General features: G+C 46.6%; 1 protein-coding gene across 10 annotated transcripts in view; it reads right to left on the reverse strand.

The window, feature by feature from the left end:
* DEPDC5 (DEP domain containing 5, GATOR1 subcomplex subunit) overlaps positions 1-14,603 on the reverse strand; it is a 104,356-nt gene that overhangs the window by 16,116 nt on the left and 73,637 nt on the right. For all 10 annotated transcript variants that reach the window (XM_074321842.2, XM_074321841.2, XM_019754263.3 and 7 more), the window contains 5 exons: positions 8,405-8,559; positions 6,338-6,415; positions 5,690-5,822; positions 3,713-3,821; positions 2,206-2,430 (listed from right to left, as the gene is read on the reverse strand). In XM_074321842.2, coding sequence (XP_074177943.2) covers positions 2,206-2,430; positions 3,713-3,821; positions 5,690-5,822; positions 6,338-6,415; positions 8,405-8,559 — 700 coding nt within the window. The remainder of the gene's footprint in view (positions 1-2,205; positions 2,431-3,712; positions 3,822-5,689; positions 5,823-6,337; positions 6,416-8,404; positions 8,560-14,603) is intronic.

Here is a 14,603-nt window from a genome sequence, read left to right on the forward strand (position 1 = left end):
GCAATTCTGCACTCCCCTGGGGACACTGGGCAATGTCCGGATACATTTTGTCACATTGGGTGGGGGTGGGAGGTGATACTGGCATCTAGTGGGCAGAGGTCTGGGATGTTGCTAAGCGTGTTACGATGCACAGGACAGCCCCCCACCACAAAGAATGATCTGGTCCCAACATGCATCGTGCTGAGGTTGAGAAACCCTGTTCTATGGTGTTGTGCATTCTGTAGGAGAACACTCGCATTAGATTAAGCCCTTTTATTAAACACTGTAAAGAAAAGGAATTTATCTAATGTTACCCCGTGCCTTAAGGGAGCCCAAATCTAACCGATTTGTTTTGTAAGACATTTTTCTATGATGTGGTAGCACACTTGCTGCCACCGGGTACCCTTCTTTCCTTGCCTCTAATCTGGGGTGTTACTGAGTGACGTGTAACCAGACTTGTAAGAACCCAGTACGAGCAGGCAGCTCGATGTGCTAGTCTGAGGGACTCTCCCTGTAAGAGGGGACACCTCAGTTTGTAGCATTTATTTGGGTTCTTTGGAAATCTTTTTGCTTCCTTCGGCTCTCAGATACATAAAGTATTACCATACTCTAGCCAATATTTATTTAAAGTAACTCATTGTGTCTTCATCTCAGAAAATGACCTTGAAGAGAGTGGGATGCTGACTTTCCAGCTCTCTCTTCAGTACGTATGTAAAAGCACCTAGCTTTCAGGCTTATCTCCTTGCTCCTTGGAGAAGATGAAAATCCTTAACTTTTACCTGTAAGGAGTAAGCAGACTTTAAAACTTGGCTAGTAAAAATAAGCTTGATTTGGGGGGGGGGGGGGGGGGCAGAAATGGTACAAAACTTAATTTCTTAAGAAGCTTCTCATATGGGACCCAGCATTACAAATGAATGATTAATGCTGCACTTACAAGTTCTTGGGCTTGTTATATTTTGTAATAGGTTTTCCTGACTCCACCCTCTTTGTTAGGCTGTTGGCTTTTGCTTCCCACTGGCATCAGAGTATCTGCCCTTTTATTTGCTGCTTCTAATGGGCTGCTAGGTCCGTCCTTGGCATAAAATACACGTGCTTACTGCTTGCTCTTTCAGGTGCCCAACGGCCTTTGCTACCAAGCTCTGGTGGTGCTCCAGGTGGCTTAGGTTGCGGGAGAGGAGCGTCCCAGGCCAACAGGGAGCACGTGGCCTCTTTATTCCAAAAGGCCTCAAGGAGGTAGAGTTAGAAATACAACACAGGGAAAAGGGCAAGTGGTGAGTGCCTGTGGGGAAGGAGGAGCTGCTCATCTCAAGGTTCTGTCCTCTCTACCCCTCTTCACTTCTCACACACAATGCTGGGCATGCTGGGGGGAGGGTCTAAGGCAAGGTCACAGCCACACCCAGATCCAAGTGGACCTGAAACTGTGACGACTCTTAACGTTTCCGTTCTACCAGCTACGTTAGCATCCCAATTAGCGGAGCAATTGTGAGCTAATTAACTAGGTGGTGGAACTGCACTGGAGTTTGGGCTACTTAATTTTTGCTTCCTTCCTTCCAGAGGTTTTTCAGGCTCTCTCTAACCTACCTAAGGGATGAATCTCATGTTTCCTTGCCTAGGTCATGCATTTTCTAAAGACACTCACATCTCAACCCGTCATTCCATCTCCAATGTAGGGGTCCCTCTTTCTTATCAGAGGTCACCACCATTCAGTAAGCAGGTGCTCACCCGTACCTTAGAGCTGCAGAAACCGAGGAAAGGAGGGACAAGTCCTCGTTTACATCCCTCGATGGGGTAAGCACATTTGGGGAGGAAGGTCAGAGGGAGATTCATGCTCAGTACGAGTGTTTGGAACAGGCCACCTTTGAGGTGCTTTCCTCTTCTAAGGTCCTAGGACGCTACAGTCCTACGGGAGGCCTCTGGCAGGGACTAAGCCAGCACTGAGCACTAGCTCATGTCCCCTGAATCCTGAGTCTTTTGGGAAAAGTGGGCACATTGTGTATTCTCTCCTCTCCGTGCAGATTTCGCGCTGTGCCTTGACTTGAGAACGGCTGAACATTGTTGCTTAGATGGAAGAATAATGAGCTTGCCCCATTCAGCAAGGAGAAGCCAGCCCAAGAGCCCACAGTGCTGGCAGAGTGGCCCCTGAAGCTCTAATCCTGGGTCCCATGGCATCGGACCTTCGGCTCGCTGCCAGCACATCCCCAGGCCCCATCTGGGTTGGACACGTACCTAAAAGGGCAGCTGCCTGGCTCCGTCCTCCAAAGCTGCGGCTGAAGGAGCTGTGCCTGCTTGCATAGGAGGCTGGCCGGCTGGGCAGCCAGGGCAGGAGGAAGGCAGGAATCTCAGAGTGCAAGAGCTCTTCAGCCACAAAGGCCACCTCGAACCACTTGCGCTGGAAGCTGGCAAAGTCGTCCACCGCTGTCGTGTGCCAGGTGGTAGGCTGCTGCATGGCCACTGGGAAAGGCAGAGCGGAGAGAAAGTACCTTCAGCACAAATACTTATTTCCTTACTGAAGCACGCTACAACACGGCTGAACTTTGAAAATATTAGGCTAAATAAAAGAAGCCCGACACAAAAGGCCACATAGTATATGATGCCACTTAAATGAAATGTCCAAAACAGGCCAATCTTTAGAGACAAAAGGCAGACTGGCGGTGGCCAGGGACTGGGGGAGGAGGAGTTTAGAAGTGACTGCTAATGGGTACAGGGTTTCCTATCAGGGTGATAGAAATGGTCTGGAACTAGATAGGAATGGTGGTTGCACAACACTAAGAATGTACTAAACGTCCCTGAATTGTTCACTTTAAAATGGTTAATGTTACGCTACGTGAACTTTACTTCAATTAAAAAAAATACTTTATCCTCGGTTTCAGATCTTTCATTTCACAGCATGTAACAGTAACTGGAATTTCTTCAACTTGAAGGTAAAGTATGTCCTGGTCAAACTCAGAATTTAAGGGAGGAGGTAGCAATGGACACGCTGGTCCATTGTGGTAAAGGAAAAAAACCCACGCAGATCCACTTCTGACACATCCTCAGATAAGAGAACACAGGCGTGGTACTAGTTGCTTCATCTGATGGATGATTCCTGAAACCCAGAGGCTGAGAAGCCATTTGTCTGCAGGATGAGAGTCATCCAGCCAAGGCTCTGCGTGCTCTGGGTGGACTGGAGACGCTGGCCTGAATTGCAGCTGCTTCCAGCGCTATGCGAGCCAGCTCTGACCATGCTGGAAATTGCTCCCCTCTTGGGGATTCCTTTTTCTCATTTAAAAAAACAAAAACAAAAACCTCAATATATATCTTGGAAAACTTGCTGGGACTTGATAGTCTTCTTGGGGGAAGAAATGGAGTCTGCAGGCCTAGTAGGTAAAACGTGCTAGAAGTTATAGATTAGAGCCCATCATGTCAGACTCAGAACGACCCACACTGGGTGGGGGGCACTACAGTTAAAAAGAGCTACCAAAAAAATGACTCCTGGGAATTTCTTCACACCAGGCCCCTGGCCTCTTTATCTTCCATCCACACTGTTCTCCCCAAAAACATACTATAGCTTTAAAAAAAACCTTGTCACATTGGTTATGCTTAAATTAAGTACAAATGCTCAAGGAAGTTGACAGATCCGTCAACTTAGGACACAAAGTGACACAAGGAGCTCAAGAAGCAGCATCATTTGAAAGAGCAAGTCACCAAGCAAAACACCAGCCCTGTGGGCAACATGATTCGCCTCATCTCTGACCTCGGTCGGGCTCTTTGTCCATGACTATCTTGTAGAAATAGAAGCCGTAGATGAAGGTCCGCCAGACTTCCCCGGATGCGTGCGTGATGAGCTGCTCTTCCAGCATTTTCTGGAGGGAGAGACGTTGAGACTCTGAAATTTCTGCAGAGGGCCGTCTTACAGGTGCCGCCCTCAGTTATGCACTGGAGTCAAGGGAATGACAGGGGCATTGAGGAGACCTTCCCCTCCACCCCATCAGCCACGATGACTGCCCGTTAAATGTACCTGGTGTAAATGACTTTATAAAGTATAAATGCATATTATGACATCGTCAAATATTTCAAACATATAGAAAAGTATAAAGAAAGTCTAAGCATACCACCATCTGACTTTAACAAATTGAACACTTTGCTACATTGACCTCTGATCTTTTCATTTTAAAAAAATCTCTATGGACTCTTTAAAATCCCAATCCTCTCCCTCTCTCTCCAGAAACAAATAGTTTTCTCAGGCACGTTTTTAATAATTTTATTACATAGACATGTATTGATAAAGAATAAGAGGTATTTTTGTGTGATTTAAAATTCTACATAAAGGGAGCAATACTTTTATCATTTTGTAAATTGGATTTTAATGCTTCTGACATTTACCCATGTTGATGCGTGTACCTTCAGCTCATTCATTTTAACTGCGATAGCAGCATTCACTGTATGAACAAGTACAATTATCAGGAATTTGGGCACACAGTCAGGCAAAGGCCATGCAAACAGCCTACTAAGACCCTCAGAGAACTGAGGATTTCACGCTTATTCAACTCAGTTACTGATTTTACATTTCAGTGATGACAACCCAGCCGGTCAGCAAACAGTACCGATTTCTGGGGTGGAGGGAATCTGTGTGGACGGAATGGTGTGAACTGCCTCAGCCAAACAACTTGACCTTTCCATTCTTCTCCTCTCAAGTTGCATTCCAGCTCTGAACAGTGTAATTAAATTCATTAAGCGTTTGCTGAATACCTACTGTGTGCCAAACAAGCCAGGCACTGGTGATATGGAAACGCATTGTGACAGGTGGCCCTGCCCTCAAGGAGCCTGGTTGAGATGGGAGATGACTGAGATATATGCAGAATCTTCGCTCTGACAGAGTAAATACAGGGCACCAGAAGGTCCCTGAGGCAGAGCCTTGAATCCAGCCTCCCGTCTTGAGTGAGCAGGGGAAAATGGGGGCTCAAGGTCAGAGGGAGGACCCTCCCTGGGAATCTTTCACAGAGATTCCTCCGAGGTTCAAAAGTGCAGATTCCTTTCAGAATATTTCAGTTCAGACAATAAATTCTGCCAGATTTTTAAGTCAAAGTATCATGTCTTTCAAAGAAAGACCTGCTCTTTCATCAATTCTAGACAGGCCTCACGCTTATTAAAAACAGATCCTCACCCCCAACCTGCAGACCTCGTTGAGACAGGTTACAGGAAGGTCCCTGGTGGAACAAACAAAGGCAGCCATATCCTGAAACTTCAGGTTCTGGAATGTCTCCTTCACTCCAGGACAAAGATATGAGAATGCGCCTTGAGGTTAATAAATCATCTCATAAATCCCTTTTGGCCGGACAAAGGAGCAGATGTGATAGACAGGGATGGGTTTGTTAATCCCTTCAGGATGGGCAAACAGGACAAACCTGATAGACGAATTCCATCAGAAGGCGCCAGCCCCCTTCTCCAAGCAGGCAAGGGAAGGTATAAAAACCAGAGCCTTTGCCCCACGTTGGGCAACCCGGTCGGGACCTCCTCTCGTTCCAAGAGCTGCGACTCTTTACTCTTTACTTTTAATAAACCATCCTCTTTTACAACTCCTCGCCTCTCCTTGGTCCGTGCTTCCATTCTTCCGTTTCAAAGATAATATTCTACACGATCGTTACAGCAAAGGGCGGCTGCTTCAGAGACAGGCTCTGGCTTCACAGGGGCCTGAGCAGGCGATTCTGCGGGCCCTGCCCTACTGTCTCACCTGCATGATGTCGATGGCCATGGCCGGCGTCTGGACCCCCTCCACGTTGTTCACCATCCAGTGCACCACCTCCGCACTGATGAAGCAGCACGGTGAGAGGCCCTTCTGCTCAGAGAGCAGCTGGACTCCTGTCCTGAGTTCCAACATGGCGGGCAGGGAGCAGGGCATGTGTGGGCACGGTGGCAGCAAGCAGAAAGAGAAGATGACAAAGGGACTCCCACTAAAGCATTTCATATCTGAAGTGAGGCTCCCCATAGTGCAATTTCTCTACACTATTTCTAGACCCAGAGAAATCCTCATGACAGAACAAAAAATATGTAATCAGGGGAAAGAGAGAAGGGGAAGGAAAAAGGACCTGACATTTACAGACTATCTGTACTTGTCAGGCATTAGACTAGGTAATTTATATAACTATTTCATTTAATCCCTTTATCAACCCTGTGACTTAACCCGCTTTACATTATCCCATTTCACAAACAAGGCAACAGAGGCTCAGAGAGGTCAAGAAGTAACTTGCTCAAGGTCTCCCAGCTGGTGAGCAGCGAGTCAGGTTATGAATCCACCAAACCATACTGCCTGAGCATCGCCCCAGCCCGGGCCTGTGGGGTCTTCCCGCCCCTGCACTCATACGTGCGCAGCACCACTTACGAGGGGTGCTTCATGGCTTCCAGGATGTCCGCCAGGGGGGAGGACGACGTCAAGGAGCTTGCTGTCAGCTGCTGAGCGCTGTAACACAGAGGGTCTGGTCAGCAAGGCAAGGGGGCACACGCATGGTCAAGAGTGTGACTCTCAGCAACTTCATTCCACTTCTTACAGACTGGAAACCAGGACGACACTGACAGTGAGCGCATTCCAGCAAATTCTGGATAGTTACATCTTGGGGATACCTCACAGAGGGTTCTATTCCCAAAGTGCGCACGTTAAGAAAAAAAAAAATTCCAACTGGTTTTGTGTCCACAGCTGCTTATCCTTAATAGGCATCTCTGGGCGGGCCCGGTGGAGCTCAGGTGGTGCTCCTAATGCCGAAGGCCGCCGGTTTGATTCCCACATGGGCCAGTGGGCTCTCAACTACTAAGTTGCTGGTTCGACCCCTCAACTGCTGCAAGGGATGGTGGGCTCTGCCCCTGCAACTAAGATTGAACACGGCACCTTGAGCTGAGCTGCCGCTGAGCTCCCAGGTGGCTCAGTTGGTTGGAACGCGTCCTCTAAACCACAAGGTTGCTGGTTCAACTCCCACAAGGGATGGTGGGCTGTGCCCCCTGCAACTAACAACAGCAACTGGACCTGGAGCTGAGCTGTGCCCTCCACAACTACGATTGAAAGGACAACAACTTGACTTGGGAAAAATTCTGGAAGTACACACTGTTTCCCAATAAAGTCCTGCTCCCCTTCCCCAATAAAATATTTTAAAAAAAGAAAACAAGGCATCTCTCCTAGCTTTTTAACAATCTGCCTCAGGCCTGACCACTTTCAAGAAATCCCCCTGGATCACTGGACCGCTCTGGTTTTGGCCCAAAGGCCTTTTATGGGTCACATCATTTAACCTCACCAGAGAGCACTAGGTAACATCATGAGAGCACAGGGGACAGAATCCCAGTATCGGGACCTACCAGCTGCACGTCCTCTAGTTTTACTAGCTTTACTTTCCTCATCTGAAAACCTGGGATGATAGTATTCCCGCCTTTCAGTGTTACTCTGAGGTTAACGTGTGTAAAATACTGAGCAAAGGACTAATACCGACAGAGTCCACAATGGTAAACAATACTAAACATAATCATGGCAGGAATCCTTGGAAACTCAGGTTACAGGAGATGGTGAAGGTCAAAGACCCTGGGTCCAGATTCGAATCCAGGTCTGATAGACTCTAGAGCCCAGATCTTTCTAGCACGTGATGCCAGAGTTCTTCCTCAGTGGTATGCGTAAATAAGCTTAACACTTAGCAATTAATCCCAGATCACTGGGACATCCGTGGCCACCGACCATACCAAATCTGGGGCTTATCTGGAAGCGCCTCAAGCTCCTTAAACCTCTCCCTTTTCTCAGTCCTGGCTTCCTCTTCCTATTTGGAGGGTCCAGGACCCACTGCAACATTTCAAAATCTCAGAGTTAAAAAAAGAAAAAGCCTTTAAAAGACCCTGGAAGTAAACTTCCTTTTAATGCCCGCGCCCCTGCTACAAAAGTCTGCACAGGAGGCTGTCTCATCTCTGTGAACACCTTCAATGGCACAGACCTCAGCTCCTCTAAGGCGGATCATTTCCCTGGGGCAGTGCCAACTGCTAGGAAGTTCTTTATCATGAAATGGAATCTGTTCTCTGTACTTTTCAGTCATCATCCCGATTCGTGTCATTTTTGGTCTCATCTCCAGCCTAACCAACCCCCAGTTCCTCTTTTCTTCCAAAAGCAGCAGAAAACCTGCCACTTCACCCTTGTAAGCAATGAGGAAGCAGAGAAACGCACTCCCTTCCAATGCACCAGGCAGCCCCTCCATCCTCCCCCATGGCCAGCATTGAAAAGTCACCCAGGCTTGGTGGAGATTTGGACCTGGGGAGACGACAGAGACTAGAGAAGCCCAGGCCTGCTTGTGCCTCCGGTCAGAGTGAGTGAGCTGCAGTGCATGAGACATGGGAAAAACCAGCACAGAATGTGTGACACAGCCTCTGAGGTTAGACCATCCCCACTGCCCAGGAGCATAAGTTTGGCCGTTCCCAATCTCACCTGCTGTCACTGGAGTTTGCGGAGGTGAAGCCCTGTTCCCCTGAGTTCTGAGAGTTCCCAAAGGTCTGGCTGTTGCCTCTGTCCACGGATTGACCTGCGCTTACCCCCAAACTGGTGCCATCCAACATCGGGACGGCCGTCTGGTCCACAGACACCTGCAGGAGATTTTACAATTAACACCAAAGAAACAAAAACTTCTTTAAGGCTATTTATACTCGTGGACCTTTCCGTTCCTGTCTCACTCTCAGTCCTGCGGGTCCTTGGTGGAAGAGCTGAAGGAATCTAGGGACCATACCCAGTCCTGTGTGCACTGCTTCCAGCAGAGCAATAGGAACTGCTGTGCTCCAAACCAAGGTTGCCAGGAGGCTGCCATTCACAGGAAATGCCCAGGACCAGAGAAATGGTTCCAGCACCTGACTCAAACCACAAGATTTACATGAAAGAAAAACCTCCATGGAAAGAAAATAAAGAAGGCAAACTCCTTCCTTACGATGAGATTAGGAGGAGGGAGAGAAAACACAATTAGAGACAAATGGCTGAGTATTGCAGTAGGCACCTTCTGCTTACCATGGCTCACCCCCTCCCACCCAATCCTCCTTTCCTATGTCTGTCAGCAGTACAATCAGTCTTCTAAGTGTCCAGGCTCAAACCTCAGAGGCCTCTGATAGCTTCCTTCTTCAGCTTCACTTTCAAGAGAAGCCTTGTCCTGTGGCCTCCAGTCTGCCAACTCACATGCCTCCCCAAGTCATGCCCATTCCACCACTCTCACCAGGCCCACACTTCCTCCCACCCCAGAGGGCTGTACCAGTCTCCTGACTGACTCCTCTGACTACAGCCTCTCCTCCAAAAGCGAGTCACCTCCACTTTCATCTTCCTAAAGGACAGTTCCAATCCCAGCACTGTTACTCTGAAATCTCTCAAGTCTCCTCATGAGAAAGGACTTGCAGGACACTGGAGGTCCACCACAATAGCCCCAACCTGTGACCCCACTGTACCACCACCCACGTGCACGTTTCTAGCCAAACCAAACCCTGCCTGCGTGCCCCACCACCATGAGATTCCCTTCCCCACAACCCTGAGATTCCTTTCCCCACAATCACAAGCTAAACACCCATCAGACTCCAAGGCCCGTTTCAAACACCACCCCCTTAGTAAAATGTTTCCTGAATCGCTCTGCCCCAGGCCCCAAACCGAAGCTATCTTTCTCTCCGCTTTGGAGCTCTATGACCCTCTCCTGGTAGCTGCCGGATTTTGGTGTCATATCTGTCTCATTCCCTTTACACGTCCTGGGGAGCAGGATTATGACCTGCTCATCTGGAAAGGCCGCACCCCACAGCAAGTACCTGTGGAGAATGGTAAGTTTTCCAGAGCATTTCTGGAAAAGTTTAAGACTCCTAGTCCCTCTTACATGGGACTAGGGGGACTTGAGTACTTCCAGAACGGAGCCTTATATTATCAGGCATTTTGTTAGATGATGTAAAAATCACTCCTTCTATGACAGGGAGTCTCAACCTCGACACTACTGCCACTTGGGGCCAGGTAAGTCTGTTGTGGGGGGCTGTCCTATGCGGGATATGGGGCAGCATCCCTAGCTTCTACCCGCAGGGTGCCAGTAATATCCACTCTTATCACCTCCCCCCACTCCAGCTATGACAAATAAAAATGTCTCCAGATATCACCAAATGTCCCTTGGGGAAGCAACATCGCCCCTGGTTCTGAAGGAACCCTTTTGCTCTCCTATAGCAGGCTCAGTGATTTGCAAAAAAGGACCACAGAGACTCTGCCAGCACCATAAACACATGGGAGAAATGCAGTCAGAGGCAGCTTGCAATTACCAATCACCATCTGCCTCTAACCAGCAAGATTTAGGAACAGGTAGTAACTGTAATTTTAAATTAGACACTAATCGAAGGGGATTAGACCCAGCTCTTGGGCACATAAGAGCTTCCTTGTAGGTCCCTATAATGAGGTCACCTATCCTATACTGATCCCTGAGAACTGCCCCACCAACCTAAACTGTAGGATGTTACCAAAATTTACACGATCCTTGCTGGTTTTTTTTTTTAGTAGAGATGTGGTTAAGGAGTTATCCTCTAAATCAGAAATTGGCAAACATTTTCTGTGAAGGACCAGATAGTATATTTAGGCTTTGTGGGCCAAACGGCCTGTCGCAACTACTCAACTCTGCACAAAAAAGCACAAAAGCAGCCATGGACAATGTAAATGAATAGGCATGGCTCTGTTCCAATAAAACTTTATTTATAAAAGCCGATGGTGGGCCAGATTCGTCCTGGTTTCCTGACCCCTGATCTATATCACAATGTCTGTCTCTCAAGAGGCTGCACAGAAAGGCATTCTGCTCAGATCTTAATACCAGGAAAAGTTGTGCTTCTCCTGAGCAACTAGTTTGTCTTTATCTTATAAGCACTGTGAATCCTGCAACACGTTTCCCACTTTTCTTTGGTTACCAAAAAGTTCAAGGCTGAATTTAGCATGAAACTCTAGGTACTTCATAAGGCCTCATGTTATATGTTATCTTATTTTCTCATTTCCTGTATTTCCCCTGAATGTGAAAATCTAGTCACATTCTTATTTTGGAGGTTGCATTTACTTTCATAAGCCACCCAAAGTAACTTTTTAGAATGAGACCAGTGGGAAACAAAAAGACAAGGAAGGCTAGATGGACAGAACAGCAGTCTTTTCACACAGAGGCCTGGAAACAGCCAAATGGAGGGAAGTGCTTGGTCTCGGATGCATTTCATCTTAGGAACCTCATTCAAAATCTTCCTCACAGAGGATTCCATTTAACTTACGCAGATACTCCCCCTTCCATGAGGTCGAGTTTATTCTCCCTCTCCTCTTTTGAGTGAGCTAGTTTTAGTGACTTGCTTTCAAAGAATAGAGTATAGAAAGGGAAAAATAGTAACTTCATAGTGGAGACAGCTGGCACATACTACATCACCAAGTGATGAAGATTTATGTCACCAGTGATGCTGTGTGAGTCTCGTGTATCCCCTGATATGACGTGATGAGAAACATACTTCACCTCTGTGGTAGTCTTTTCAAAACCACATTAACTCCAGCCTAACCATAAGAAAAACATCAGACCAATTCAGATTTGGAGACATTCTACGGTATACGAGGTCTGATCAAACAAATACGGTGAATGTTTATATTTAAAAAAAAAATTATTATAGTAAAGGACACATTGCCACTAATACCTCTCAAAATACTCCCCCTTGCTTCGAACACACTTATTCCATTGTTCTTGCCACTTTCTGAAGCAGTTCTGAAGTCCTCTTTCATGAGTGTCTCTAGTTGTGCTATCGTGGCTGCTTTGGTGTCCTGAATCATTTTGACTTTGGGGAAGAGCCAGAAGTTGCACGGTGCCAGATACAGTGAAAAAAGTGGATGAAGACACATCATAATGTTTTTATTTGACAGAAATTGTCATATACCAGAAGCAATGTATGACACAGAGCGTTGTCATGATGGAGGATGATTTATGGCACATTTGAAAACACACCTTCTCTCAACCATAGCTCACACCCAACTGACTGCACCAAATAAGCTGAAACTTGTCACACACTGTTACTAAGGTTTGATGCGCTGCTTCCCATATTGAAGATCCCTGCCTTTCTGTTGGATGACTCTCGGCAGCAGCATTCACCATATGTTGTGATCACAATGGAAAGACTCCATGTCACACATTACTTCTGGTACGGCCATTTCTGTCAAATAAAAACATTACAGTGTGTCCTCATCCACCTTATTCACTGGATCTGGCACCGTGCGACTTCTGGCTCTTCCCCAAAGTCAAAATGACCATGAAAAGTAAACGTTTTGAATCAATTCAGGACATCGAGGCAGCCACGACAGCGCAACTAAAGACACTCACAAAAGAGGACTTCCAGAACTGCTTCAGAAAGTGGCAAGAATGATGGGTTAAAGGTGTTCAAAGTGAGGGGGTATGTTTTAAGGGGGATTAATGGCAATATCTTTTACTGTAATAAAATTTTTTTTTAATTTAAACATTCACTATATTGTTTGATCACACCTCAAATCTGGCTAGGATTCCTCAAAACTATTGGGGCCATAAAAAAGAAGATGAGAAGCTGCCACAGACCAGAAGACACTGGGTGACATGACCACTAGATGCAACGTGGTGCCCTGGGTTAGATCCTGGAACAAAAAAAAGGACATTAATAGACAAACTGGTGAAATCCAAATAAAGTCCGGCATTTATTTGTTAAACAAACAAACCCTCATCAGCAATACCAATCACCAGTCTCCTCCCACTTTCCCATACGCTCAAAGCTGTGGAAGAAGGTAGGGGCGGGAGCTCTGCCAGGGATGTCTCTGAGATTAGCATCAACCCTAACAGGCGCCCCCACAGGCCTCCAACCTATGTGCTGGTCAGAGCCCCACTTTCTCATGTGGGAGGACTACCAGCCACCAGGAAGCCATATGCACCAGCCCAGCTCTCTGTGCCTTGAGGCTCGTAGGTAAGTCGTAGTAAATGGTAAAAGGACTCATGAAAGAATTCCATATACCTTTTAGACATGGAGAGCTCAGGAATAACTCCCAGCCAGATAGCCAGGACGTTTTCCAAGGTTTGTAACATCAGGGAAGGAATATCATCCCAAATGAAAACCCTCCCCCTGCGCTCATGGAGCTAACCATTTGGGGGTGGGGAGGAGAATAGACATTAGATAAATAAGTTCTGTAAAGTGTTTTATTCCTCCCTGTATCTCCCATGGCACTTGGCACAGCTCCACACCCAGCAGGCGCTAAGCATTCGCGATCGCAATTGAACTGAAATTTCTCCACAGGTACAGCCTTCTTCCTCCTGTCCATTCTAACCCCTTATTCTGAATGGTTATGTGTAGGTTTATATCTCCTATCACTCCAAAGAAGATGAGGCTGTCAATAAACAAACAAATAATAAGATAAAATAAATACATGAGCAAATCCAATAACCAAGGATAGAAAAAGTATGAGAAAAAACCAGAAAACAAGCCTAGGACAAGTGTGAAATTCTAGGATATAAATAGGTACTTTAGTCATAACATTTTAAATGTCTAGAGCGGAGCCATACAATACAGTAGGTACTAGCCCTATGTGGCCATTTGAATATAAATTAATTAAAATAAAATGTAAAATTCAGTTCTCAGTTGCACCAGCCACTTTTCAAATGCTCACCAGCCACGTGTGACTGTGGCTTCTGTACTGAACAGCACAGACAGAGAACATTTCCACCATGGCAGAAAGTTCTATTGGACAACACTGTTCTACAGCAAAGGCTGCAAACAAAACATGTGTCCAGGGGCCAGTAGATATGTACTGACACAGCTGGCTAAGTATGAAAAAAACGAAAAGGAAAGGCCGCAGGCTACTCTGTGGCCGTGTGACTAGTACCAAGAAGGAACCCTGGCCTGGTGTCCGGCTTCTTTTCACCAAAGAAATCTGGATTTTTGTACAAAATCTCCTGATTTTTAAATATTTCCAACCAATTCGAAAATACTAAAAACACAGAAAGGCTGAACATGTTTTCAGGAGTTGGGAACAGAGTGACCCACCATGCTCCTTGTAGAAGTCTTGCATGTGGACCTTTGATAAGAACCTGACTGACGGTATAGGGCTGCAGTTATGGCAGTGGGTGATTAGCATGTCCCTGGAGTTTCAGGGGAGACTGAGCCCCAGGGAACAGGAGCCTTTTGTTTATTCATGTCTCCAAAGAGAGCAAATAGATCCAAGAGTAAAAAATCCACTTTTGGTCACATCGCCTCTGACTCCCCAGAAAACTCCTTTAACATCTCTTAAAATATGTATACATTTTTTTGGCATCCCGGTATATAGTTCAGGGTTTTGTGTAAATTATCAAAGAGAAAGAAAGGTTCCACTGCATAAACTTTTTTACGTCTGTCTCCTGCACCAGCATCTCGGAGGCAGTATTTACTGAGCCCCTCCTAGGTGCCAGACTAGATGCTGAAGAATCAACGGTCAGCAACACACACACAGCAGCTGCCCTCTCGGAGCTTACAGTCTCGCGGAGAAGATGAACATTAATTAATCCCAGTCACACAAACGCAAGAGCAGAACTGTGAGAAGTGCTGAAAGGACAGGCACTGGAATTATGCAAGTCCAAGACATGGGATCTGACGAGATGCGTAGGAATTAACTAGGCACAGTCAGCGGG

This window comes from Rhinolophus sinicus, chromosome 9 (genome assembly GCF_057876585.1).
Source record: "Rhinolophus sinicus isolate RSI-liver-muscle chromosome 9, RSI-T2T, whole genome shotgun sequence".
Lineage (NCBI taxonomy): Eukaryota > Metazoa > Chordata > Mammalia > Chiroptera > Rhinolophidae > Rhinolophus > Rhinolophus sinicus.